The sequence below is a fragment of the Aulonocara stuartgranti genome (genome assembly GCF_965226115.1).
Source record: "Aulonocara stuartgranti genome assembly, chromosome: 17".
Taxonomy (NCBI): domain Eukaryota; kingdom Metazoa; phylum Chordata; class Actinopteri; order Cichliformes; family Cichlidae; genus Aulonocara; species Aulonocara stuartgranti.
Window position 1 is genome coordinate 38,409,304 of NC_138953.1, and position 27,479 is coordinate 38,436,782.

The following is a 27,479-nucleotide window of genomic DNA, read 5'->3' on the forward strand; positions in this document are numbered from 1 at the left end:
GATTTGCTGCTGAGCTTTGGTATTCATGCTCTGTGCATCATGTCCGTCCAAATATCTTCACTTTGGTCTTGGCTGTTCCAGAAATCTTGCTGTTGTGCAAATCCAACTTTGCAAAGCTAACGTCTGCTGCTGTGTTCTTTTTGGAGAGAAGAGGTTCTTTGCTCATAACTCTTTCAAACAAGCCTTACACATTTAGTCTTTTTCTAACTGTACTGTCATGAACTTTAATTTATAACAAAGTAACAGAGGCTCGTAGAGTCTGAGATGCAGCTCTTAAAGTTTTTTTGCAGCTCCTCTGAGCACTGTTTGATCGGACCTTGGGGACGTCCACTCCTGGGAAGGTTGGCAACTGTCTTGAATGTTTTCCACTTGTGTATGAGCTTTCTCACTGTAGAACCATGCACTGCATATTGTTTGGAAATGGCCTTTTAACCCATCTCAGATAGATGAACAGCAATAAATGCCTCTCTAAGATCAGTGTTTTCCTCCTTTGGATTGTGTTAACAGACAGCTGAATGCTCAAGCAAACTGCCAAAAATGTCTGCTTTCATAGAGCCACTCACGCTTGCTGATGATCACTTCAGCGAATAGATTTGATCAGCAGCGCTTGGGTGTTACTTACTCTCTAGATCTCTATGAAAGCAGTCCACTTCTGGATTATGCTTTTATTTCTGTTAAATTAAATGGCACAGTGTAATATGTCGCATGTCCTTGTTCATCTAAAATTATATTAACACCTGTTAAAATCACCTTTGACGTTTCACATGGCTGTATTAGAAAAAAACAGTTTTGTTTCACGCTTACGACTCCGTACGACATTTGAAAAACATCTGAGTTGATGACGTTTTTCTTTTTTTATCATTTTTGGAAACAAACTCTTTAAAGTTTAAATTAAACAGCGTGTCACCAACCCGTTCTCAGAGGAATCACGGGGTATTTCCAAGAGAACAAAGTGAAGAGAAAAGAAGAGCTTTGAAGAGTCGATTTGTTTACAGAGGGAACATTACCCCTCTCTGCACGCCTTTCATTTCCTCCACTATGAAACTATCCTGTTTTTTTCTTCTCTCTCCACTTTGTGAAGGAAAATTTAATCACCGAGGTCAGGGCAGCACGTCTGCTACCAAACATAAAAATAACATCTGAACGTCCGAACTCACGTCTACTGATTTGTAATTGATTCATATAATAAATTATAATCTGTTGTGTCTCGGTAATGCTGTACATCTATTTTGTTTTATAAGCGTGTGCTGAATCACTGCAGAGCTCATTTTCCCCATGATTGCATATCTAAACAGGATGTCTGGGGATATCAGCATCGAAGGATATGAGAGTTATTTTTGCTCCAGAGATATGAGCAGCAAGATTAGCGTGCTTTCCAAGAGGTTTTGCTGAATGCAATTAGTATTGGAAATGTATAATTTTCCCTTGTGTGTCGCATCAGTACTACTTTCTGTATAATAATTCTTCCATCTGTATGATTAAAAAAAACATTTATTCAGCATCTGCTGCTAAAGATCAGTCTTTGAACCATTGCTGCTTTGTTGTCCACTGACTGAGCAAGTGTCTGGCTATGGCAATGGGAAATTAGTGATCAGTAAGACAATAAAGACAATAAAGCAATAAAGACAACTAAAGTGAAAAAAAACTAAATATGTAATAAGTGTGTAGAGTCACTGTTAAACCTTGTCTAGCTTTGTAAAACTGTAAAGAGGTAAAAATCAGTCTGTAAGTGTTTTTATTGGAATATGTTTACCTCCAGTGGACTGTTTCCAATGGTCTACCTTAACTTTTAACCTCTTAAGCCCCAAAGTGGTTTCTGAGCTTCCTGCTCAAAAATGAAATGCCCAAAATTAATTCATTATTTCTCTGCAATTACAAACTCTGTGCTTACAATCTTGGTATCAAAATAAAGCTGACTCTTGTGAACTTTCATCAGAGGTGTAATTATTGCAGCAAATATTACTGTGTCAAAGGTACTGAGACTGGAACACAGAAAAAGTTAGTAGATTTGATCCTCACCTAATTTTTTAATTTACTTTTTTTTTTTTTTTTAGCATATAACTCTTTTAAAAATATGCCTCAGTTCACATTTCATTGCAGAAATTAAGTAACCAACATATAAACATCATCTGTGCAAAGATTTATGTTTCTAACGTGAAACAGTGAAAAATTACTGCACCGTAAATACATGAATATCCAGACGTTGAACAAAAAATGTCCAACTCTGGCACACAATGGACACCATGCCAGTTTAATTTTTTAGGTATTAAAGAGCAGAAATTATTTAATTTTATTAACAGGCCTAAATACGGAAGAGGATTAGGGCCACTGGAAAAAAACAAAACAATTCTGACTTTAATCTCAGAATTCTGAGATTAAAGTCAGAATTCTGACTTTTTTTTCCAGTGGCCCTAATCCTCTTCCGTACCTAAAAATGCTTTTTTTTTAAATATATATTTGTGAAGAATTAACCACACATTTACATGGCAATGGCCCTTTTCTGCCGTCCTCTGGCCCTTTAAGCTCTGAGAGGCTGTAACTTTGGTTTCTTTTGGTCAATTTGCATGATTGACACCACCTGAGCCAATAGGATCACAGTAACGGTGACACTTCGGGTCACTTCAACCAATCAGAAGTTTTGAGGTCAAATCTCAGCTGGGCACAAATTTACTTCATGTGGCGTCTGTCCAGGTGTCTGCAGGTGGGTCTAAAATGGAGCTTGTTGATGGAAAACGGCTCTGATGCAGCTGGGCAGGTAACTGCTGATAATCACGTGGCTAACGGCTACCGATGAAAATAACGAAATCAGAAGCCAATTTCTGTTTTAGCACATTTGTGTTTGTGTGGTCTTCTTTTGTGGCTCATTCAGTGAATTTTGGTCTGATCGTGGTGAAACTTGGTGTTTGGAGTCAGTACTAGCTCTGGAAGATAACCAGCCTTTCTATAGCCGGTTACGTGAAGTTTGAAGGATTTCTGGCTCGGTTTTGTTTGTTTAGCAGACGTGTGCACATTTACTTAACTGCTCGTTTAATCATGGCTTGTTTTCGTTTTGTTTGGTGGTTGTAGAAAGTGTTTATATGAGATTTTAGCTGAGATTCAGAGGTTTCTGTGGATACCACACATGTCAGAACATATATTTCTGACCCCGTGTTATAACCGATTAAACGTGATCTCCTCCTTTTTGCTTTTTGGCTTAAGTGCCTGGAAGTTAAATTCTGTATGTTTTTCTAATGAGTACTATTATAGTCCCTTCGCACAGAAGTGTCTCAATTTTGAAATGAGTATTTTCAACAGCTTTTATTTTTTGCTCCTCTGCTCAGTAGGACATGAAACTGTATATTGAGACACCAATCAAATGTGATTAAAGTGAGATTTTAAAAAGCTTCATAATTGTTTCAACAAGCTCGTGGTAGCTCCATTAATGTCTCCGGTCTAATCACTGCCTGTTAGCTGTATTCATATCACCATTATTAACTGTGTTTTATGAGGTTTTGTGGATGTGGGGATTGTGTTCTTGGGATATTCTGCTGCCATGGGGGCCAGTTAGCTGCACACTGAAGCTGGCAGAGCCTGAGCCGGACTGTTCACGGCACCGTGCACTGCTGGAGAGCTTCCATAGAAATGTGAGTGTGATTACATAATGTTAGAGCGACTTGCAAACAGTTTTGGGATTAATGCCCTACAGATTAATTAGCTAAATTCTCAAATGCGCTTCTGTTGTGACAAGAAGCTTAAAGTAACGTGGTGGTTTTGAAATTTAAAAACATTATAAATAATGTATTGTGATGGATTAAAAAAAAAAAGTTATCCTGTAATGAAAAATGCTCAGTTTCCTCATATACTGTAAACTGGTAACTGAGCAGGTGCATGACTTTCCCCCCTACATGACATAAAACCTTGACCTCAATCATATTTAAACACTCAGCTGTCTGCACGTTGATAATGAAGTCCTCCCTATGGAAACATGTGGAGTGCCCTAGTCACGGCACTGGGTCATGGACCCAGTGCTTTGTGTTTATTGGTGAACTGATAGTTCTGATTATTATTATTATTATTATGATTTATGCTTTTCTGCTTATGTTACATCTTCAGTCCTTGGATTGTGGTTTCTGTTTTGTATCATCTCTGGGCTTCAGGTTCCTATGTTTCCACGTCTTAGTGTCCAGTCTGCGTCTTGGTGCTTTGTCTCAGTTTCTTGTTTTACTTTTGTAGTCCTTGTCCCATGTTTATGGTTTCAGTTCTGCTTCCCCGTGTCTCATCATGAGTGCATTTTCCCAGCTGTGTGTTCATCCCTCGTCCTGTGTCGTCAGGTTATGATATGCTACGCCATGTATTCCCAGTTTAGTTAAACTCTCCTAGTTTGAGTTTTGTTTTTGCTCAGTACTCATGTGTTGTGTTGCCAAGTTTGTTTTGCCAGCAAATAAAGCTGCTGCCTTTAAGTTAAAAATTCCATCTCTGAGTCCTGCGCTTGGGCCCAACCACTGCCAGCCACACAGCTCACTGTGACAACACTTTGCTTTGATCGTTTCTGTTGTGTCTGTCAAAGGACTGCAGCTCCCACAGACGTCTGCTCTGAACCTGAAATGAACAAATTCTGGCCTCAACCTTGCGACTTTAAATTAAATTTACATCGTATTCTTATGTGTCAGGAGTGTCGACAGCTCGTTACTGAGCAGAAATCACCGTTGTAGTGGGAAGTGATTGTCTCCCCGTCCCCAGCAGCAACCAAGGAGAAAGATGAATCCATTTATCGTAAAATTGTGATTTCTTTTGTTTTCCTACAGAGGAGAATTGGTTTTCACAGCGGTGGTGAGCAAAACGATTGTTAAAATATCTTTCTATATTTTAAACCCTGCTCCTCATCTCCACTGTGCTACCTTTTGCATGACAGTTCCTGAGTGCTGTGTGGGGAGGTCTCCCATTTATTCCAAAGGTTTGTTTCACTGCCTCCACAGTTAGCTTCAGCGAGCTTTGTGAAGCAGCACAAGAAGCAGCTGTCCACCCGCTGGCAAAAAAGTTGTCCCCAACATGTGCAGTGTTTTCCTTGCCAATTTTCTACTGTGTATTTGTGGCGTTTATTTATGATCAGATAAAGCGATTTCCTTTGGGAGCCACACCTGCTTTGCTCTTGGTTCCCCCCTGCACCCCACAAACATCCCGGAAAAAATGCTGTGTGAAAGCGTATTTGCTGATCCATAGTTCAGTTTCGTGTGGCCCACCTCCTCCCACACACACACTAATCTAAGACACAAAAAGCAAGTTGCAGTCACAAATCTCCTTGGCTGCCACTGACACTGCCTCATCCATCCAGAAGCAGAATACTGTGGTGTCAGCGTGATCCGTGTGGGAGTACCAACAGTTCACAACCCAACCAACTTCCGCAGCACTGCAGCGTAACGGCATAAGGAGAAGGCACACAAGTTCAGCAGTCATCTCCCCTTCCTTTTGCTGTGTTTTCTGACCAGCTCTGCTGAATCTTCACTTATCTGTATTTTAACACAAGGAGGCGGTTTGAAGAATCATCATTAATGATTCCCTTCGGCTTTAGGATGGATTTTAGCATCTTGAAGTCCAATGCTTCAGCCTTGTTGCTGTTTAGTTACATTGGTTCTTAAACTGTGGGGCGGTGGTGAGGTGAGTTGTGGGTGAACAGGAGAGAAATATAAAGTGGAACTACGTAGAGTGAATTTAATTTTTTAAGGGGAGATGATTAAAACAGAGGTTGATGATGCTGTGGTGCTGATTTCACTACTGTTCATCTTAGATCACAGGGTGGTGAAGTGGGGCATGCCAGCAAAGGTTTGAACCACTGCATTAGATCATTGCTATTATCACTGTGGGTTTAATAGCAACTCCAAATCAGCACTGAATACTCACATTCCTGTGCTTAACTGTGGACTTCAGTCCTATTAATGCACTGTCCCAGTTCACAGTGAAGTATCACCTTTAATCACTAAATTAAAAGTAACTAAATATGGCTCATAATGTCAACAGCAGGGATGGCAAAACCATAAAATGCTCTTTTCTCCTGCTGGTCAGGATAAGAAGGAACCCTGTGGCTCCTTTCCTGGGTTATTATGAGATTTCCCACTGTAGTAATTATCTGCCAGATCGCTGAGCCACTCCTTTCTGCTTCATTTACAGTCTGTCTGAAGTAACAGGGTGTGCTCAGTGACAAGTTTCCTTTTTTAACACAGGAGAATGTCAAAGATGTGTTGACTTTGAGCTTCTTGGCTGCTATATCGCATATGGAAGAAAAGCTTTTCGACGTGGTCCTTCTTAATCTAGAACTGCAGGAAAACAAGAGCAGGTATAACAAATGTTTTATAACTGCTGAAACAAAGCGCTACAAGAACCCTAGTGTACTAATCTAGGCAGCATTTGCAGTGAGGGTGACACAAAATCACTGTTCATCAGTCTATACATGGAGGTCACAAACACACTAATCAAGATTTAATGCATGGCAACGTTCCACCCAAGTCTAATAAGATAAATTAAAATTATTACAGTAAATGTCTAATAGTACAAAAAGAAATTATATTTTATATCCAAAATGTCAAACCTGAAAAGAAATGAATGAAAACTGCTATTTGACTGGTAAGCCAGAGGTTTACAGCAAAAGCGGCAGTTCTCAAATTTTATACCTGATGCTTAGATTGCATGTGTGGTGGGTAAAATTAAGCATTACTATGGATAATTTGCAAGTATCAGATGGTGTGCAAAAAACAGAAAAGGTTAAAATGTTACCCATGAAACACCTTATTACTCAGCGACTGCCATCTTGGCTACATACAACAATGGAAGTGTACACCAAACAATGTACAGCCTGTTGAAGGTGTATATAGCTAGTTCACTCACTTGGCCCACGTCCTCATTTTAGGTTTGACAGCATTTTAGTAGATAAAGGTGAACGGCTTGGACATGAATTGAGCTGCGGTTTGGGGAAGGCCTGAAAGGGGACTGGCGGCGGCTCCGGGACCTGGCAGATCCCCATGCACTAAACAGAAGTTAAAGAATTGAAAAGGGTAGGGAGGGTGGGGCACGTAAACAAGAACAAACAGATTGTAGAACTGGGGGAACATATATAGATAAGAACCGGAAGGAGTGTGTTTGGAGGCGTGGTCCTGCTCCTGAAATTCAGATACTTTGTCTCCAACAAGAACTGCCAATAATGTTAGTTCTAGCTAGCTAGCTGTTAGCTAGGAGCCAGGACCTTGCCTGTAAATTCATGTACTACACGAAGAAATACATATGAGGATGGTGCATTAAAAGCATGCTAATCCAAGCTGAGACACTGAGTTTAAACGGGTCAGGCTTTGTTGCCCAGTTGCAGTGATGCTGGAATCTGGTTCTGTGAACCAGAACTGGTTTGCCAAAGAGAAGAAACTGACTCTTTTTAAAGTGTAAAAATTGCACTTGAGGTAACCATCGTTGTTGGACACAAAGCCACTGTGGTTCATGTGAGCCAGTAGACTTAATCAACATCGGTTTTACAGCCTTTTCTCTAAGTCGAGACATTACCAGAGTCTGCAGTACAGCACCAAAGTAAGAGCTGTGGTGGAGCGTCTGAGTTACATCATTAAGGTTTCTTCTAATGAAAGAGAGACACTGTGGAAAACTACTGGAACTGGACGTATTCACATCTTTTAATTTGAAAATCCATGGTTATGTTAACGATTAGATTTGAACTTATACGAATGTCAGCTATCAGCAATGTCTCCATCCCCTTTGATCGCAGCTGATACAGGCTTTCATCATTTGAATATTTCATAATTTTAACAAATAAAAGCAGCATTTTGTGTTTGGAGACTAATATGTAAATGTGACATTTGATGGTGTGCATCCTGACTTTTAATGATCTGCTTGGAAGCATCTGTACCAATCAGTGATGATTATTTGAAACTGTTTAAGTGCTTCTCTTAAATTTTCTGCAGCCACTGAGGACATTTGCATCAATTATGACCAACAGGAAAAACTGGTGTGATATGTCAGTCTTTTATTGTAAGTGCACAGCTGATTAGTTTCATCAGAGAAGTTCACATAGATATCACATTTCTACAATTACAGTATATTCTATTATAGATGACTCTTGGTTCTGTACACACCTAAGACACAGCAGTGCTTAAGGCTATATATTCTGTTGAACATGCTGTAGTTTACAGTATTAACATTATCGCCGTGAAGAACATCCCAAGTATGTGATGGTGCTTCCTTTTGTTTAGAGCAGGGGTGTCCAACTCCAGGCCTCGAGGGCCGGTGTCCTAAGATGTGTCCTTGATCCAACACAGCTGATTTAAATGGCTAAATGACCTCCTCAACATGTCTTGAAGTTCTCCAGAAGCCTGGTAATGAACTAATCATTTGATTCAGGTGTGTTGAGCCAGAGTGAGAGCTAAAACCTGCAGGATACCGGCCCTTGAGACCTGGAGTTGGACACCCCTGATTTAGAGAAAACAACAGATATTGTATGCATATTAGCTTTAAGACGTTCCAAACCTGCGGTGCTTTGGGTTCCTTGAGGGGAAAAATGTTCAGTTCACGAGTCCTGGACAAACGCACACACCCTGACAGCTAATGTCAAAGGAACATCGTAGACTTGATCGTAAGGATTGCTTTGTAGATCTGTCTGGAACCAAAATGAGTGAAACACAGTAGATCTACGTTTATCTAAAAGGAGTCCTCTGCTCCTGAAGTTCTTTGACTGCTGCTGACAGAATAGTACAACAGCCCCCTGCACATGAGATAGAAACAGGAAACTCTAAATCTTACTGTGCAATGTCAAAGTTTTGGATTCCCTGCATGTTAAATAGGAGAGCGTGCATGAATCATTTTCTGGATACTCTCTGGTTTGTTTAATATGTCAGTTTGTTTGATGAAAGAATAAAAGAAAAAAATTAAGAACCTTGCCATGTTCCTGATCCTTTGTGATCTTAGCTCAGGGGTGGGCAATCTCAGTCCTCGAGGGCCGGTGTCCCTGCAGGTTTTAGATGTGTCCTCGAACCAACACAGCTGATTTAAATGGCTAAATTAGCTCCTCAACATGTCCTGAAGTTCTCCTGGTAACGAACTAATCATGTGATTCAGGTGTGTTGACCCAAGGTGAGATCTAAAACCTGCAGGGACACCGGCCCTCGTGGACTGAGATTGCCCACTCCTGTCTTAGCTAGTCGACATGACTCATCAATGTCTGTCATCTCAATCCAAAAGCATTTCAGTTTTTTATTAATGAGAAATCATCTTTTATGGCTCCCAAGCCAAGTGTCATTCGTTGTCTCTTACAGCCTGAAAAGACAGTGCACTTGGATTTTATTTTTTTTCATCGAATAACAATTAGAGAATAACAGAAGAACACATTTCACACTTAAATCAGTCATCGTCCACTGATGGTCCAAAACATTTGAGCGAGAAAAGCAATTTTTGTTCCTGTCATCAGGCGGTAGCATGGCTCTTCCCTAGCTGCTGATCTTGGTCAGCATCTTGTTGATGGCCTGTTTGACATGAGTGGTGGAGCTGCGGCGTCTGGCTTTTCCCTGAACAGCTTTGCGGCGTCTCACCTCTCTGCAGAGCTCGTGGAACGCCTCGGCCACAGCGCCGCCCTCGTCGGCACAGGCAGAGCATTCGTAGAAGGCACACGCCATTTCGGCTGCCAGCCGCTCTCCTTCCTCTGTACCGACTTGCCGGACGTGGTCCAGGTCAGACTTGTTGCCCACCAGAACCAGAGGAACGTTCTTTGGTTTCTTCACCTCCTCTAGGAGGCTTCGGAGCGGCCCCACCTCCTCAAAGCTTCCCCGATCCGTGATGTCATACACGAGGACAAAGCCGTCACCCCAACGCATGTGACCCTCCCTCTGCTGGATGTCCTCCTGAGAAGAAGACAAGACACATGGTGCTGAAGCTGATTTAGAGTTTTACAGATTTTCCCATGTTTTTAAATAAAATGATGATGTAATAATGATTCATATCTATTTTATGTGTGAAGCTTTAAGTCTGTAGAGACTTTGCTGAACAAATCCATGTTAGCAGTTCCTGTTTCCAGTTCCTAAATTAAGCTAAACAACTGTAGCTTTTTGTTTTTGTTTTGTTTTTTTTACTGTAAAATTATCATAAAACACAATAATGAAGAAATATAGAATTACAGAAGATTGTAAATTGCTGATTTGGCCTGCATACTCTCGAAAATTCCAAAGTGGACAATGGGATAGCACATTTTTAAGATGGGTCAATAAAGGAATTACAGCAATGTGTACATTAATAGATGGGACAACATTTAAATCTTTTGAGAATCTACAGAAACAATTCGGATTGGATAAATCAGATTTATTTAGGTACTTTCAATTAAGACACTTTTACAATACAGAAATTAGAAAGAAGCTCTCGAGAGAAAGAAATCGTATAATAGGAACAATAACAGGTGCATATAAAAATCTTCCATCAGGAATTCTGTCGAAATTATATGATGGCCTACAAAATTCGAATAGGAATGAAACATTATATATTAAACAAAAGTGGGAATCGGAACTACAAATTGAGTTGTCAGAGGATGATTGGCGATCCTTATGTCTCACACAGCATAACTCCACTAGCTCTAGACGATGGAGAGAATATGGCTGGAAAAATGTGATTAGGTTTTTTATTACTCCGTATATCAAAAGCAAGCAGTTGAAAACACCCCAACAATGCTGGAGATTATGTGGAGACTGGAACGCCAATCACTCACATGTGTTTTGGAAGTGTAAATATATTAAATCATATTGGGAAAGAATCGCGGCAACAATGACGAAGGTGCTGGGGTATGAAGTACTGTGTGAGGCACGAGTAATGTATTTTGGAATATGGGAAAATGTAAAAAAGGAGGACTGGTATTTGTTTAAGATTATGTTGTTGTCAAGCAAAAAGGTGATAACAAAGAATTGGCTGAAAAGCGATCCTTTAAAACTGGAAGACTGGATGGACGTAATCGAGGACATATATACAATGGAAAAAATGACTTACACTCTGAGACTGAAATCTGACAAACACCGAAAACAGTGGACAAAATGGATAATTTATAAGTCTCAGTCAGCCTTATAGGGCGGGACCTCTCGTGGTTTTTTTTTTTTTTTTTTTTTTTTTTTTTTGTGTGTTTGTTGTTGTGTTATTATTATTATTGTCTTGTCTGTATGTAATACAAAGGAAAAAGTACAAAATAAAGAGTTAAAAAAAAAAAAAAAATTATCATAAAACACCAACCAAAGAAAATCTCAGGTAAAAATAACAGACGGAGCAGCTGGAGAATTTCAGATGTGCTGCCTTTACCTTTGGGTCCAGTGAAGCTGTAAAAGTCATATTAGCATTTTCCTGTTTGTAGATTTATGTTGATAATGTAGTTTCTCTCTAATTTTCCCACCAAGAAAACTTTTCATTTAATATTTTTGACTCAAATATTATTTAAACAGAACAGGCTGCAGTCAGCTTCTTTAATATGCATATACATTTTTAGCTCTTTTTGTGTTTAAACATAAAAAGACGTGTAGTCCTTTCTGATCTAAGAATCATGTTTAGTTCCTAACATTATCTTTGCACTCTGCCACACCCTCTTAAGCCCTACATTGAATTCTGCAGCCATCTGTGTAATGCAAACACTCGAGCATGTGCTCTTAATTTGATCATGTGGCTGCAGAATCATCCATGACCGATCACACAACACCTGCTTGGACTAGATGGAGGCCCAAAGGCTCTGATCTCACAGTTACCGACAGAGGAAGCTGAACAATTTATCGAAGAGTGGCCACATTTTTCAAAAATAGAATATTAGGAACCTGAATGGGGGGGGGAAATGTTTTGCATGTGCATAATATACAAACAATATATATCTGATACAGTATGGTGCTGAAAACATTAGATATATTTAATGAATATTCATTTTAAAAAGGCACATTTACTATATATATATATATACACACACACACACACACACACACACACACGGCAATTATACATCCAAATATGCTAAATAAATAATAATGAGAGGTCTGACATTCACTGAAGTCGTGTCTGGAAACATTCAGACCTCATCCTAATGCCAGCTGAAAATAGACTACATTGTAATGAGAGCAAGAGAGAGAGATGGCTTGGCTAAAGTGTCGCAGGGGAAATCAGCCGCCAGCAGAACACCTACGCAGCAGTGCAGCATATTTATCTTCAGCCCAAGGACTTACGCAAGCTCTCGCTCATGGTCAAACCTGGCAATACTTCTATTATACTCCAGGAAATTAACATCTTTAAGTGCCATCCACTCTCACATCCAGCCAAACAATTCTTCAAAACACCTGAATAATCAGAGGACAAGTTAACTGAATGATGTCTTTTCCATCTATTTCAGTCACATTCACATTCATATTTAATTAAAGTACATTTCAGAGTTGAAAAACACTTGACAAACACTTTTTCAGTCGACATAGACAGTGGGCTGTACACCTACTTTTGGCACAAAGAAACAACTGTGAAAATGAATGATGCAGAAAGACTTGTTATTTTTTTTTTATTTTTTACAGACAGTTAGTTGGCATAAGGACTGAAGATGATTCATAAAGTGGATAAATGCTTGTTTTGTTATAAAGGCTTTGTCACAGTCTCAAAGGCCTAGAGCAGGGGTCCCCAACTCCAGGCCTCGAGTGCCGGTGTCCTGCAGGTTTTAGATCGCACCCTGGGTTAACACACCTGAATCAAATGATTAGTTCATTACCAGGCCTCTGGAGAACTTCAAGAAATGCTGAGGAGTCATTTAGCCCTTTAAATCAGCTGTGATGGATCATGGATCACCGGCACTTGAGGCCTGGAGTTGCCTACCCCTGGCCTAGAGACTGGTTGGAGACTCCCAGCAAACATCTGTCCTAAGAAAAATGTGTATCGCCCAACCAGTAGGTAAGTGATTTCCAGAGGTTGAGTGTCTTTGAAATCAGTTGCTAAAGGCCCAGCCAAACACCTGTCACACTCAGAGAAAAATGTGTATCCCATGACTGGTTTCTTGAAGTTGCAAACACTTCTCCAAAGTAAAAGTTGCATCTTTTGAAAGTTGTTGGTTTCAGCGATAAGGCAAAACCTTTACTTTGGAGGTGTACCTTCTGTGTTTCCAGTTCATACTTAGTTGGGGAGTGTTTCAAGACAAGCTGGTGTCTTCCAAACAAACTACAGGTGGCTGCTAGCGAGCAAGGCAATAACTAGTTTAGCACCCTGTTGGCAACTTATTTCACCCTACGACAGCCAGCAACCTCCAGAACCACTCCAGAGTAGTTTTCCCTTGTGACCGGAAGTTGCCGAGAGGTTGCCAACTTGTTTCTGGGCCTCTGCAACTGTGCAAACATCTAAAGAAATGCCATGAAATGTTTGATCTCACTACCACCCAGAGACTACCCGGTGTAATCAAAAACAGCAACATAGGCGATAAACTACTGAAAAAAGTTACCTGACAAATTGTCTCACCTGGCCTGCAGTGTCGAGAATCTCCATGGTGACAGCCTCATCGTCGATATTGGCTTGATGACGATATGTTGATTCTGCAAGGCAAAAAATGTGAGGAAATATTTTATGCAGCATTCAAAAAAAGAACTAAAGTGAGTCATTACTGGAAAACTGACACTTCCTAACATGGGAGTGGAACTCTTTTGAATATTCAGACGATGACACATAAAAGTGATGATTACTGTTTGCAAGAAGCTTACTCACACTAAAACCCTGCATCTTATCTAAGCTGTAATTTTATCTAAAATATGTTGGTGACAGGGCTGCTGGTGAGAAGTTTCAGGAAACTTGCAGGACTGACGCAGTTTACTGCATCACTGTAGCCTTCTTAAAACAACGCGCAACACATCAGAAACACATAGCAGATACCTTTCAAAGTGACGGCTCCAAACTCTCATGCTAGTTATAAAAACATAATGTGACAAAAAAACAAACATGTACTGCAAATGTCTGTGAAAGTTCTCAGCCAAAATGTTCCCATTTTGGACAGATGGTTTGAAAGAGGAGTGAAAGACGCCATCTATGTCTACTGTGAGCGACCATCTTTGAACAGAGGCGGGGCTTACGACACCAACTGTCTGCCATCTATAATCCAGTTTTGAGAGCCTTTCCCAGACACCTTAACGCCCACTTACATCCTGGGCCATCTGACCTCAGGAAATCACATGATAGGGTGGGGCTAGGCTTCTCAGTGAGCTCACCTGAAACCCTGGCAGATTGTGACCTACACCCGTTTTCACACCTTGGCTCGTGTGATTAGGTAGAGGATCAATAGGGGGTCCATGTCCCTTTTGGGGGGGACACTCCCACAGGGCTTAAATCTGGGACTCTCCACATTTGACTGTAGAACTGAAGAAGCTTCTTGAATGAGAGTTGAAACGTCTTCAAGCAGCTTGAAGAAGTCCAGACGCTTTTCTTTTCAAGCTCCTTAGACTTCACTGCAAATGTTTTAGAAGTGTGGGCATCACAAAAAGCCAGTCAGAGTGACGAACATGATTACATGCTACTAGCCAGCTAGTAATATATGGTTGTGATCAGACGTTAATATACACTCTTCATGTGCATGATGACTGTCATGGGAATTTTAGGCTTTTAATGCTTTTTTTGGGACTGTTTTTTCCCCAGGGTGGAATGCATGCATCTTTAATGATGTGAAGCTTGTTGATGGCTACCAAAAGCATCTGGTTAAGGTGCTTAACCAGATGCAGATGTCTGCATGTAACAGACACCGGTACTCCGTGCACATTTTGTACACACGTGTAGAAGTTGCAGTAAGCTGCAGCAACAGCAGAGGGAGATGTTTTATTTCAAGGTAACATGAAAATAGTTATTGAAAAGTGTTTAAACAGACGTTATTAACGCATTTACATCTAAATACATATTAGCCTTTCTGGCAATTAAGGAGCCAGAAAGGATTAAGCTTATGTTTTTTGCTGAAAGAAAAAAAAAAAAAAAGTAAAGCGCCTCGTGGCGACTGCTGTTGTGTTGTGCTATATAAATAAAATTGAATTAAACAGAATCTCCACCCTTAAAATGACTGCAGCTGTAGCTCATCTGCAACAGTGGGTTGTTTATTAGTTACCATGGGGTCATTTTCTAGTTCTAGTCCTTTCAGGTCATAAACCTCTTTACACTTTGACCCTCTGTTTGCTGATGATAAAAGCCAGGCAGGCAGTGCAATCCCCCCTGTTTGACACAGTCAGAGCAAAGGCATTTGGGTTTACAGCTTCCCTTTAGCGACATTAGCTAGTTGTCATTGGCACCACATTTGTTTTTGAGGAACCATGTATTAAACATGTTCATGCCTGAGATGGGAGAGCATCATTTTTAGGTCAAAACAACTGCTTTTTGCCTGGTTCAGACAGATGCTGAGTAGCTTGAAGAGAGAACACTCTTTCTCTTCTGCTTACATTTTGGGGACAGGTTTTTCCCAGCATGCTGTCAGACTCTCCTGGTTGCAGGGTGAAGTTTGACTCTTGCAATGACCTGAAAACAGTCTGAGCTTCGCCTCTCTGTGATTTGAAAAACAGGATGAGAGCTCTGTATTGCCGGCACAGGTGTGAACTGTGACTGTGACCTTTCATTTGACCTCAGTCAGAGAGCAGGTTATCTGCCCGCCCCCCTTCGCTGTCATAAAATCCCATCTGTAAACACCTCGCAGGCAGGATCGAGGCTCCCTGAAACCTTTTTTGTGCAGGCAAACTGCCGGGATTTTCCATCGCATGACATTTTCCATGACAGGGCTTAAACCGATGCTTTCTTCTAGCATTCTGAGTGATTTCACAAAAAATCTCTTACCTCTGCTATCATGTACACAGAGGTCCAGGATTCCTGACTCATTTGTCCCAATGTCTAAAATGAGCAAGTACTCCATGTGCCAGTCACAAAGACTGTGCAGTTCATCTTTAGACATAATTTGAAATGTTATTTTGTTTGTTGCTCCCAAACGTCATAAAAATGCAGTGTGCATTTTATTTAAGCCATTGCAGAATTTTGTTACTGAGTGTTTGAACCTTTCAGACTAGACAAACACGAGGAACACGCTAACATGACACACAGGAACGAAAGCTGCGCCCACACTGGAAGGAATGAACTTCAAACCAGCTAAACTGTGTAACAGTTTGTAACACTACAAAGTCCGATTGTGCTTCTGTTTATATATTTACTGATTCTTCTGGCATGATAGTTGTAAAAGTTCTGGGAATCGTCCCATAAACATAAAAAAATCTGTCCAGTCTCTCATTCAAGATCATCTTCGTGTGCATCCCTGGACTGCTTTCAGCAGGGCAGTTATTTTTAGATTATTCCTGGAGCTCTGTGCCGGCTTTAATTTCACTACAGTCCTCAAACTTCCAAGGTCTTTATGGACCATGACAGGTCAGGATCACAACCAGGAGCGTAGTTTTAGTCATAGTTTTTTTCCTCTTTCACTGTACACTGTGAATTCAGACTAATAAAGCAGAAATCTGCTTCTATTGCCACTGTGTCCAAGTATACAATGCATTTAAAAAAAAAAAAAAAAAAAGAAACACACCCTTCAGTCACCAGCCAACATACCCTGGAAGTCCAGCCACTTCCACAAAATGAAAGTTAAGTTTTAGAATTTGGCAATGTGTCGGTGTCAGTAGTGCGATTTCCAGGGAGTGATCTACACAACTGCACTGGACGTTTGTCAAAAACACACCAAAAGGGGCCCATTGAAAAGGTTAAGGTGTTTGATTTATTTATGTTTTGGTTTTAACTACATAAGACTGTTTTCTATGAACCTAAAGCACTACACATTTGATACCAATGAAAAGAACTTTCATAGTACGTATTAAAAGAAAAGCTTTGAAGATAAGTTCTAAAGTATCACTTCAATCGAATTAAATGCTGTATTTCAAATGTTTTATTCTGACTAAAAAAAGATTAGGTCTTATTACTTTAAAAACCCAAGCCAAGAAGCGATGGAGAGGACCTGTCAGACTGATGTTCAGATTCTATCTCACGAGAGAGTTTAAAATGACAGGTCCTGCAAGGCCCCCTCTGCTGTGTGCCAGGTGTGCTCACCTCTCCGGGGGGGATAAATTGTGTTGTGTGATGTAAATGAAATGTCACAGGGAGCCAGAGGAGGAAGCAACTGACGCAGCTGTTTGGCTGCATTCACAAGGAGCCTCCTTAAGGAGAACCAGAGTCACGCTGTGCCTCGTGGGACAGCCTATTTCAGGAGCCAGCTCCCTGTCAGCTCCCAATCTGTCCACGTCCACACCCCAGTGTATCTGTTGATAAAAGCACTGGCAGGAGGCAGTGCTGGTGGTATGATTTAAGCAGGCTCACCATCCTTTGTGATGGGGTTAGGGAAGAAACAAAAATGACAGTGCAAACAGCTGCTTTACGCTGTTTTGGGATCAGGCAGGGAAAAAAAGTCTCAGTGTCGACAGTGAAAACCATCCAGTTTGTTGATGAACTCTGTCAGTGTGCGCTTCCATAAATTGCTCCAACAAACCAGAGAAAATGGTGCAGAGCATGAGCAAGCAAAAAAGCCGTGTGATATAATATAAAGCAGAGCTGCTGTTGTCATGCCAAACCACAGTCGCGGTAGCACACAATTAATTTCCCAAATTAATTAATTTCCAACAAATTTCCCACGTGTGGGACTAATAAAGGTTATCTTATCTTATTTCTGTGAGCCAAAGGAGATTAGAATCTGTAACCAGATGGTGTGCAGAGACAGAAATAACTTTTGCAATATTGTGGCCATGTGCAGTCTGAAGTGTTGTTGGTTCCCATTGTGCTGCTGGGAATGAGAGCCATGTAGTGTTTCTGCAAACTCAGTCTCTGTTGCTACCAGCCGAGAATTTAAACATACAGAGATCTGCACGTTTTTTGGTTTTGTTTTGTTTTTTTTTTTTACTCCTGTTTTTGCATCTTTTAATTCTCTTCAATGATTGGTTCCTTAACTAGAGATGAGAAAAAAGAGATTAAATTCTTGCCACACATTTTCTTTCTTTGGATGTGCAGGCTTTTATATGTAAAAGCTAAAAAATGCAGCGAATGCAAAAAGTGCTTTCTTTCTTAGTTATCAGAACTCAGTTTGTTTGTTTTTTTTTTTCCCACTACAAGCATGCTGACACACACGATGGGCTAAGTTAAGAGCTGAAAAAGTATTAATTCATAAAATTAGCCCTTTTGGACCTTAGTTTAGTCTTTTAGCTAATGAGTGTGCAGTTTCACAGTCAGATGTATGCTTCCTCCGTCACATCACATCATATCCAGCACGAACACAACGTGTGTGTGTGTGTGTGTGTGTGTGTGTGTGTGTGTGTGTGCGCGCGCGCAGGTACACAAGCACACTCATTCTTCATTCAAGTACTGATCATATCTGGAGATGCCCACATGTTCGTATATTTACATGATTCTGAGAATATGAATTTAATGTGTTAAGCAGTGGTTCCCAGACTTTTTTTGCTAGGCCCCCCTTTGTTTTACAAGAAAATGTTCGCGCCCCCCCTTCTCACGCACGCATCCTCCAACCACACACACCCATATTTTGCTCCATTGCGGTTCCTTTCACACCTCAAGCATTTAGTAAACAATTAGGAAAATACAAGTAACCTGCAATAAATTACAGGTAGAAAGAATGTTAACTAACTCTATTACTCTACGTCCACGCCTACAGGGGTATTTTTGGACATGCAGCCGTTTCGTCCACATGTAAACGGCGTTTCAAATCACTAAAAACGGAGATATTTTAAAACTCCTTTTCCCGTTTACGTGTGGACGAAGAATACAGAGTTCGTCACGCAACGTCAAAGGTAGGTGCCTTTTTTCACGTCACGCTGTGCGCCACGTTATTGTTTACATGAGATGAATTGCAGAATGGCAGATAGAGACAAAATACTGTTAATCTGACTATCTGCAGGTTTTACACGCTTGCATATACACATGCATTTACCGTCCCTCCATTTAGAAAGGCAGAGGCGTCACGATGTGATTATTTTACTGTATGTGTAATAATATTCAACATTGCCATCAATGCATTTTTCAAAAAATGCCTCTCTGTGCAAAATGGGTTTAAAAACATAAACAACTGTGGGATACTGTTTGTCCGTGATTTGAAGAGCCCAGCGCTGCTCCCCACGAAGGGAAAACCAATTCTGCAGGGGAGACCTACCTCGGCACTTGTGCAGGTGAAGCCAAAGGGAAGACATGCTTCACCATATTTTCTAGTCTTTGGCTTAGAATGAAGTTGGTTTGGAAACATATTCAGCGATGCTTCATCTCCTGCTTTGCATTTCTGCATTTCTATCCTGCAGAAAATTGTCTTCGCTAAGCCTGAATTTTTTGCAGTCACAGTAAATCTACTGTCCCCTGAAATAAAATCTGCCTTTGAAGATGCACAAGATAGCTCTGCTTGGGCTGTTTCGTACATCTAGGCTGAAAAGGGACAATTCACTGCAGGGAATAAGATCTGAGCTTGTTTGTAAACCTGATCCAGATAAATAGGTAGATAATAAATGGAGATGAATGGTGAGCAATAGCTACTGGAAGGCATACTGAGATAGATGGAGTGCAGCCCCCATTGCGGCAGTAATTCTCCAGCATGCAAACCCCCTACCTGTGCGATCTGCTCATAATAGTGTTTTAATGATGTTTTGAGCACTTTGAGGGTAATTTCATCCAGGCAGTCTGATTGGTCACAGACACCCTCCAGCGGTGCTGTTATTTCCATTACAGACCTCAAGGGGTTGTGACGTAACCTCTTGTTGTAACCAAGGAAGCAGTTATTGCTCTTTTCCTGATTTCTACCACATTCCCTACTTTGAGTTTAAACAGCAGACATGTAATATGAAGCTGGCACAGTGGCAATACATTATACTGTAAAAAAAGTAGTAAGATGTGGATGGGTGGCAGCTGAGTATGATCTAAATGCCACGTATGCTAAATGTAAAAGAAATCCAGAATCATATCGCTTTAAAGTGTTTCCTCTTTGTTGGTCTAGCACCTGAACATATCTCAGCAGTCTCACAGGCATATGTTGAGATGTCACACAGAGGCCATAATGACTGTGATCATTATGTTATTATATGAAAATGGATTAATTATGCTCCTGAGTGCGGTCTGCTTTATGTTGGTGATTGCACTGTACTGCACCATGTATTGCTAAGAACAGGCAGGCTATTGAAGGAGCATCATGTGAACAGTCCAGAGGCGCTGACCTGCCAAGCACAGCCAGGAAATGAAAAGCACATTATAGAGGAGGCACTTTGTGTCCCATAATTACAATGTAGAGAACTGGTTCAACCAGAGTATGAAAAGGCCAGTTCTACTGTATATAATGCACTGATAAGAGAAACCCCCCAACAACAATTTTACATTACGCTGAGTTGTAGCAGTTTCAGCACTTTATCCCAGAATTTTTAATGAATCAATTATTGCTTTTATTCTGTTTTCACCAGATAAACATTTGTGCAGAAGATTAAAGTGCTAGCTCTGTGCTGGCCATGATAGTGCCCATGATATAACTCCTGCACCTAGAATTTCCATTTTCTCTTTTTCCTGTTAGATGAGGAGATTTGGTATATATTAGTGCTGTCTGCGTTAATCTCGTTAAATCTCTCATCGCAGGGTGTCAACGCGTTAGCGCCGTCCAGCCCCACATGCGGGGCAATCCACGTTAACTCGCTAACGAAGATTTGCCGCATTAATGCAGTTATGGAATTAACGTTATTTTAACGAGATTAACGCTAACAGCACTAATATGAATCTATGCTAACTATGAAAACTAAAATGAGCAGCAGCTAGCTTACCTTAGATTAAAAGCTGGAAACTAGCTGGGGAAAGCCATTACCCTAGCTGTGCCAAAAGCAAACACATTTTCATTATGTCATCTTTAGAGAGGTTCATGCAGGAAAAATGCCTGAACAAGATGTTTCTCCTGCTTTCAATTTTTGGCTAAGCTTACAGAAAGAGGGCACAAAGCTAAAAGTAATGCTAGGCTAGTTACAGAAGATTTCACATTAGCGGTAGCATGGCAGAAAAGAATCAAGGTGTTGCAATGGTCCAGTCAAAGACCAGACCTTGAACTGACTGAATTGCTGTGCTGGGACTTTAAGACACCTGTGCCATATAACACTTGTATGACAAAGTCATACAGAAAACCATTACTTCAAGTTATTGCTGCTAAAGGTGGTTCTACAAGTAACTGGCTTAGGTTTTGTAAAATTAGTGGAATCTGCTGTGTGTTTTTTACACCTGAGGATAGCTTTAAATAATCAACTTAGTTAAGGACTACATGTATTATAAGAACTTCATATAAAACCATAAAATTGACAGTGCGCAATTTCTGCAGATACAGGAGATGGCAGTAACAGCAGCAGGAGGGGATACACGTTTCTTGGGCTGTCTTACCAAGTGTGGGGTCATACTCCCAGATGAAGCGTCTGGTCAGAAATCTCACCACCAGAGCTGCAAAGAACCACAGGACAAATGTGTTCAGCATATGAAATCAGCACACGAGACACACAGCAGGGTGGCAGTTTGATTTTAAGTATTAAATAGTTTTCTTTTTTAAATAGACTGCATACTGATTCATGAATACACTTTTTACTACGTAGATGAAATTAACTAAAAATTGATGACCATTTGTTTATAATAGTGAAGCTCAATCTACAGCCCTAATATGTACATCCACTAACATGTATTCTCAGAAAATCAGCTGTGGCTAACGCACCGACAGTCCATAAGATCCAAACCACTTTAACACACATTTCATCTAAATGCTAATACCCACTGGAAAACGTCCAGCTCATTAAGACAGAGTTCAAACAACCTTGAAACATCAGCTCTCAGGTTTTATCAAGAGCATCTTCTTCTCTGAGACAGGATTGTTGGCCTGCCTTTGACAGTATCAGCCTTCCTTTAAAAAAGCATCCCCAGTGAGCCAGTGACTCACTGTCTTAATGGTTTACCATCAACAAGCAATCTGCCGCACAGAAATGTCATTTATGCAGGCTGAATTAGACAGCCCTTCCCTGTTTATCAGGCACAGCCACACACCAAACCCTCTTTCTCAGAGTAAAATGACCTGTAAACACTGGTGTAAAATGTGTTCAGTTAGCTGAATGCTGCAACATTTCTCCTTTTAGTTCAGTTGTTGGGGAGGGGTGATGTCACTGAAAAAGAGACCTGCTGTATCAGTTTACTTTATGTAAAGAGATTAGCAGAGAAAATAAATGTGGTGGCTATGAGCTCATTCACTTTCACTCAGAGTGAAATGAAATGATTGAAACCACTCTCGTCTGTCAGTGAAATATGGATTCAGCTGTAGGAGGTGGGCATCTCTGTCATGGTCCAAAGGTTTTGTCTAGTATTTGCTGAATATTGGTTCCTTTTGTTGATTCTTTTGCTTCTAATGTTGTGTTTCACTGTCTTTGCCTCCCTCTGTCTCTTGTGTTCCAGTGCCTTCTCTGCTCTTTTATTGGGGTTAACACTTTTTAATTAGCTTCGACTCACTGCCATTGGGACTGCCTGGCTTTCATGAGTCCAGGTGGGTCTCTGTGTAATCATGTCAGCTTACTGAGCTCCTACTTATGGAAAAGAGCTCATGAAGGAACAGTTCCTCCTTTGAACTTGAAAAAACAGGCCTGTCTTCCAATTAACCAAGTAAAGGAAGAAAATCCACAATGAAAAAAGGAGTGAAGGTGAGCCAGTGCCTTTGAGCTCAGGACAGTAACTTTCACGCATGAGGCAGACTGCAAAGCTTTACCATTTTATCAGCCAAATTGGTCTTTTACTTCAGCGTTCATCATTCCTGTCTTGCTGATTTTGTTCCTCAGGAAATCACAGCCTCCCTTTCTCGCTAACAAATTCAATGTGTTTTTAGGCAAAGGGAGTCCGGGTCATGTAACGTTCAATTATCCCCTGAACGGAGTGAAAACAGAACAGTGGCAGGTAATTTGTCAATTTGCTGTTGACAAAGCAGACGAGCGTGCATATTTATTCTCGGAGCACTTTTCCTTTTCCCGTTCAACCCTAATTTTGCCGTTGAGGTTTTAGTGGCGGTGGCCTGGATTCCAGGTGGCGAGAAAAACCAATGGGGTGTGAAGTCCTTTTCTCATTAGATGTAACTCTATCTCCTGCTTTTCACTTCCACGGGAAAGAAAGGTACACACGGCAGAGAGGAGCCTTTGTTAATGTGCATCAGTGCACATTGTGGCCCAGATTCACTGAAGGATTGCAAACAGAATAATGTGCAAGGTATCGCCAAGCTGACCAGAACACAAAAACAGGTGATTTACTGACTGTGTGCAGAGAGAGGAAAGCTGATAACAGCGCTGGCATTTACAAAAAAGCCTTTCTGTGCTCATCACATATTGCTTATGTGGATACCATTTTCTAGTTTGATCCTTTTTTCTTTTTTTTAACAGTCTGATAGAGGCGTTGCTTTGGCTAAAATGGAGCCACACATTTTGCAGCAACTCTGAATTAGAGTTGCATTTATGCTTTTAGCAGCCTGTGTTATTATGTTTTGAAAGGTGTGATCAAAAACTGGCATTTAAAAAAACAAAAACAAAAAACAGTCCAGCAGGAATAATGACCTTCCGGCCACAAATTTCAAATCAGAAATCAGAATACTAAAGTGAGTGGCCGACTATTTTTTTTTTTTTTTTTAAATGACTGAATTTGCATAAGCAGGAACACCCTGAACACACATCTGTTTGTATGGTGGTTGGTAATATCCAGGCGATGCTAAAGGGGAGACGGAATGAAATTTAATAATAAAAATAATAATGGATTGGATTTATATAGCGCTTTTCAAGGCACCCAAAGCGCGTTTCAATGCCACTATTCATTTACTCTCACACACTGGTGGAGGCAGCTACAGTTGTAGCCACAGCTGCCCTGGGGCAGACTGACAGAAGCGAGGCTGCCATATCGCGCCATCGGCCCCTCTGGCCATCACCAGTAGGCGGTAGGTGAAGTGTCTTGCCCAAGGACACAACGACCGAGACTGTCCGAGCCGGGGCTCGAACCGGCAACCTTCCGGTTACAAGACGAACTGCCAACCCTTGAGCCACGATCGCCCCATATGAAATTTAAAAAAAAAAAAAAGAAAAGAAAAAAAACCAACCTAAGAATCAAACAGATGTTAAGGCAAATCCAAAACAAGACACAAAAGAAAAACAACTAACAGAGTAAAACAGGAAGCAAGTTTAATTCAAAATAGGAACTGAAGCCAAATAATGACCAAGAAAACCTCTAGAACAGTAAAGCAGTCTTAACAGGAATTTGAAAATCAACAAGATACAGATGTAATACAATATAATTTAAGCCTAATATTACATTTGAATTCATAATAAGGCCTCAAAACTGTAATTCAAAACTCAACCAACTCGACTATATCAACTGAGAATTCAAAATAATGAAAAAGACCCAAGGACCATGAAGCAATGTCCTGGTCTGCTTTGGTGAAGGCCCACTGTGGACTAGATCAATCTTCAAATACATGGTAACTAATGTTGCTGTCTGCTACACATTTAGCATAACTGGGACCAAAAAAAATAAACTAAGCATTAAAAACAGGCTGCTGTTTGGCAATAGCAGTAAAGTCTTAGAGGTAATAAACCAATAATAAGCAGTATGTGCTTGCTAGCATCAGCTAATATTAATCAGCTTAAATTGTGTTTATTCTACAGCAGCTTATAACTCCTGCATTGACTTTTGTCAGTGTCACTGGCTACAACATTACCGCTCCTTAGCCACAAATAAAACAGGCTGTGTGTAGCGATGGAAAGTAGATCAGAGTAGAGCCGCTGTTTTATATTTTCTCTGGTGTTTATTCTCTGGTGTCACATAGCCTGCATCATGTGGCTGGTTGAAAAATTCTCTTTATATTAACTATTGCCTTATAATGTCTTCAGCTGCTAACGGTTTCTTCACAACTTGACATTTCCCAACAACTGACCGCAGCTGGAGTCAAAGTAACAAAAAACAGATCTGATCTTATCAAATTGTTCAGCTCAGACTTCATAGGGCAGCTGCGAGCTGATGGATGACAGAGGTTTCAGATTTACGTCAGACACACCATCCGTAGTAGGTGTTTGCCAAAAGCTTCTTTTATCTGAAGTGACCTAATCACATTAGCGGCAGAATGTTGGACTAATTGCAAACAAAGCACGAGCAATTAGTGGCGCCCATGCCCCTGTTCTGAACCAGTGTTGTGTTACTCATTGAACAGTCTCTATTGATTCCTCATGACCATCAGACGAACACCCACAGCTCTTTAGTTCCTTTCAGCCACAAAAAAACACCTCTTCGCTGTCTCTCCCAGAGCTGTGGCTCTGCAGTCAAGTCCTGTACCTATTGTGTTCGTGTCACGTTGGGTCATGTCACACAGCCAGCTGTGCTGATAAGACTGGAGGAGAAACGGTTACATGGGAACTGCCTTAAAAACAAATAATAGAAGCGAGAAAATTAAAATGTAATAATAGAAAACTTGAAATACTATATATACAGATATGAGAAATAAAGTTTACACAAGACTGTTTTCAGTCTTGTGTAAACCACCCACGCTGTTTCTCTAGGAACAAAGAAGGTAAGTAGCAGTGTGACCACCTCTGTTAAAGTGTGGGCATTAATAGAGTTTAACAATTGCACCAGGATGATGTCTGTGCTCAGACTGTGCAATGATCAGGGAAATTACAAAAAAACAAAACAAAACCAAGAGCTACAAACTCTACAAGTGTCAGTCAGCAGGTTAAATGTTAAAGTTCATGACAGTACGATAAAAAACTAAAAAGACTCAACAAGTATGGCTTGTCTGAAAGGGTTACCAAGAGAAACTCTTTCCTTTCTATAAAAGGTGCACCTAAACAAAGCACAAGATTTCCAGAAAAATGTGCTTTGAGCAGATGAGACTAAAGTGGAGATCTGTGGCCATAAAGCAAACTGCCAAATGCTGCACATCGGCACAAACACATCACACCAACTGTTGAGTTGTTGGTGGTGGAGGGGTGATGATTTGGGCTTGCTTTGCAGTATCGGACCTGGACACCTTGCAGTCATTGCTGTGTAACTGAAAGCTACTACATGACAAACCAGCATACAAACTGAGCTAAACTGAGCTACATTTTCCCCTTGATTTAGTGAAGATTATCTAAAGAGAGCAGTAGCTGGGGGATCAGAGGGTTAATGTTAAGTACAGCTGCCTTCTACCAGGTGGAAAATGTTACCACATATTTGGACGCATGGGTTTGATATTAATATGACTTCACGGATAACTTTATTTCTATAATACCCGCGAGAGCTCAGAAATACTGGCAAATGTGATTAAAAATAATCAGCAGCAATTGAATTTCACACAGAATTCAGTGTTGGATCTGGTTTAGACAGATCATAGCATTTGCCTGTGCAGATTGATGCCATCAGACTTGTAGTACATTGGCTGCTTTTATGTTTTATGTGAACAGAAAAGGGATGAATCATTAACAAGACATTTCTGGGGTTTTATTGCATTTGGTTTAGAAAAAAATGGCCACTCTGCTGCTTTGTTGGCAGACAAGAAGCAGCAATTTACACATAATGTTCTCCCCAAAAGCTTGTAAAGAGTAACGCTTACCAGGAATCTGTAAAACAAAACGGACAATTTTGTTCTGATTCTGTCAACAACTTTGAGATTGTAAGATTCATTACTAGTTTAGATGACTAGAGGATTACTATTTGTGCAGCCGGCCCCACCCCTTAGTCAATATCATAACCATTTACTTCGGAGACGTTGACAGGATTACAGGTCACAGCTCGCTTTCCTTTAATTATTGATTTATGGTTCCTGCAAATCTTCTCAGCAGTTAAACAGAAACTGAGGAAATGAAGACGTTTTATTTATGCAGCTTTGCAGATCCATTACCCCCTGGTTCGAGGATTACTTCTGAGAATCTGAAAAGCTTCTGCAGGAACTAAATTATTTAAGAATGGTTAAAGTCAACATAAAGTGATGGACAGATGAGAGAAAGGCGTACAGCAGCGTGGCAGCTTGATGCTTACAGCGCTGACACAAATGTATTCAACGTTTTTATTAACTTGAGAGATTTCACCTCATTTTAAAGTACTGATGAATCTGAAAGCAGTTTCATGGAAACAGCCAGCATTTTTTGTTGCTTTTTTAAATGCCAGTCAACTAATTTCTCCAACTGTGGAAATGAAAACATTACTGTGCTGGACTGTTTCTTTACACACGCCAAGATGTGACAGCCCTCATGCTAAAAACAAGCAAACATATGACCTACAAAAGCTCCCAAACCACTTCCTGAACAGTAGGTCAGGTCACAGTTTCCAGTCTCAGAGCTTTCCCAGACTTCCTTTCACCACCATTTTCCCTGGGGCATGACTGTATCTCATACCACCAACCAATACACCAAGCTTTCTTGGAACAGTTGAATACCCATAAACCATTTTTCAGCCATAAGGATGTGTGTGCTTGTCTGTTTAACATGGGCTGT

General features: G+C 40.6%; 1 protein-coding gene across 1 annotated transcript in view; it reads right to left on the reverse strand.

Annotated features, from left to right (window-relative positions):
- Positions 1 to 8,612: 8,612 nt before the first annotated feature.
- The window catches only part of rerg (RAS-like, estrogen-regulated, growth inhibitor), a 49,923-nt gene continuing 31,056 nt past the window's right edge, over positions 8,613 to 27,479 (reverse strand). Inside the window, exons 3-5 of the mRNA XM_082511871.1 lie at positions 21,391 to 21,447; positions 13,462 to 13,535; positions 8,613 to 9,863 (exon numbers count right to left, since the gene is read on the reverse strand). Coding sequence (XP_082367997.1) covers positions 9,453 to 9,863; positions 13,462 to 13,535; positions 21,391 to 21,447 — 542 coding nt within the window. The 3' untranslated portion in view covers positions 8,613 to 9,452. The remainder of the gene's footprint in view (positions 9,864 to 13,461; positions 13,536 to 21,390; positions 21,448 to 27,479) is intronic.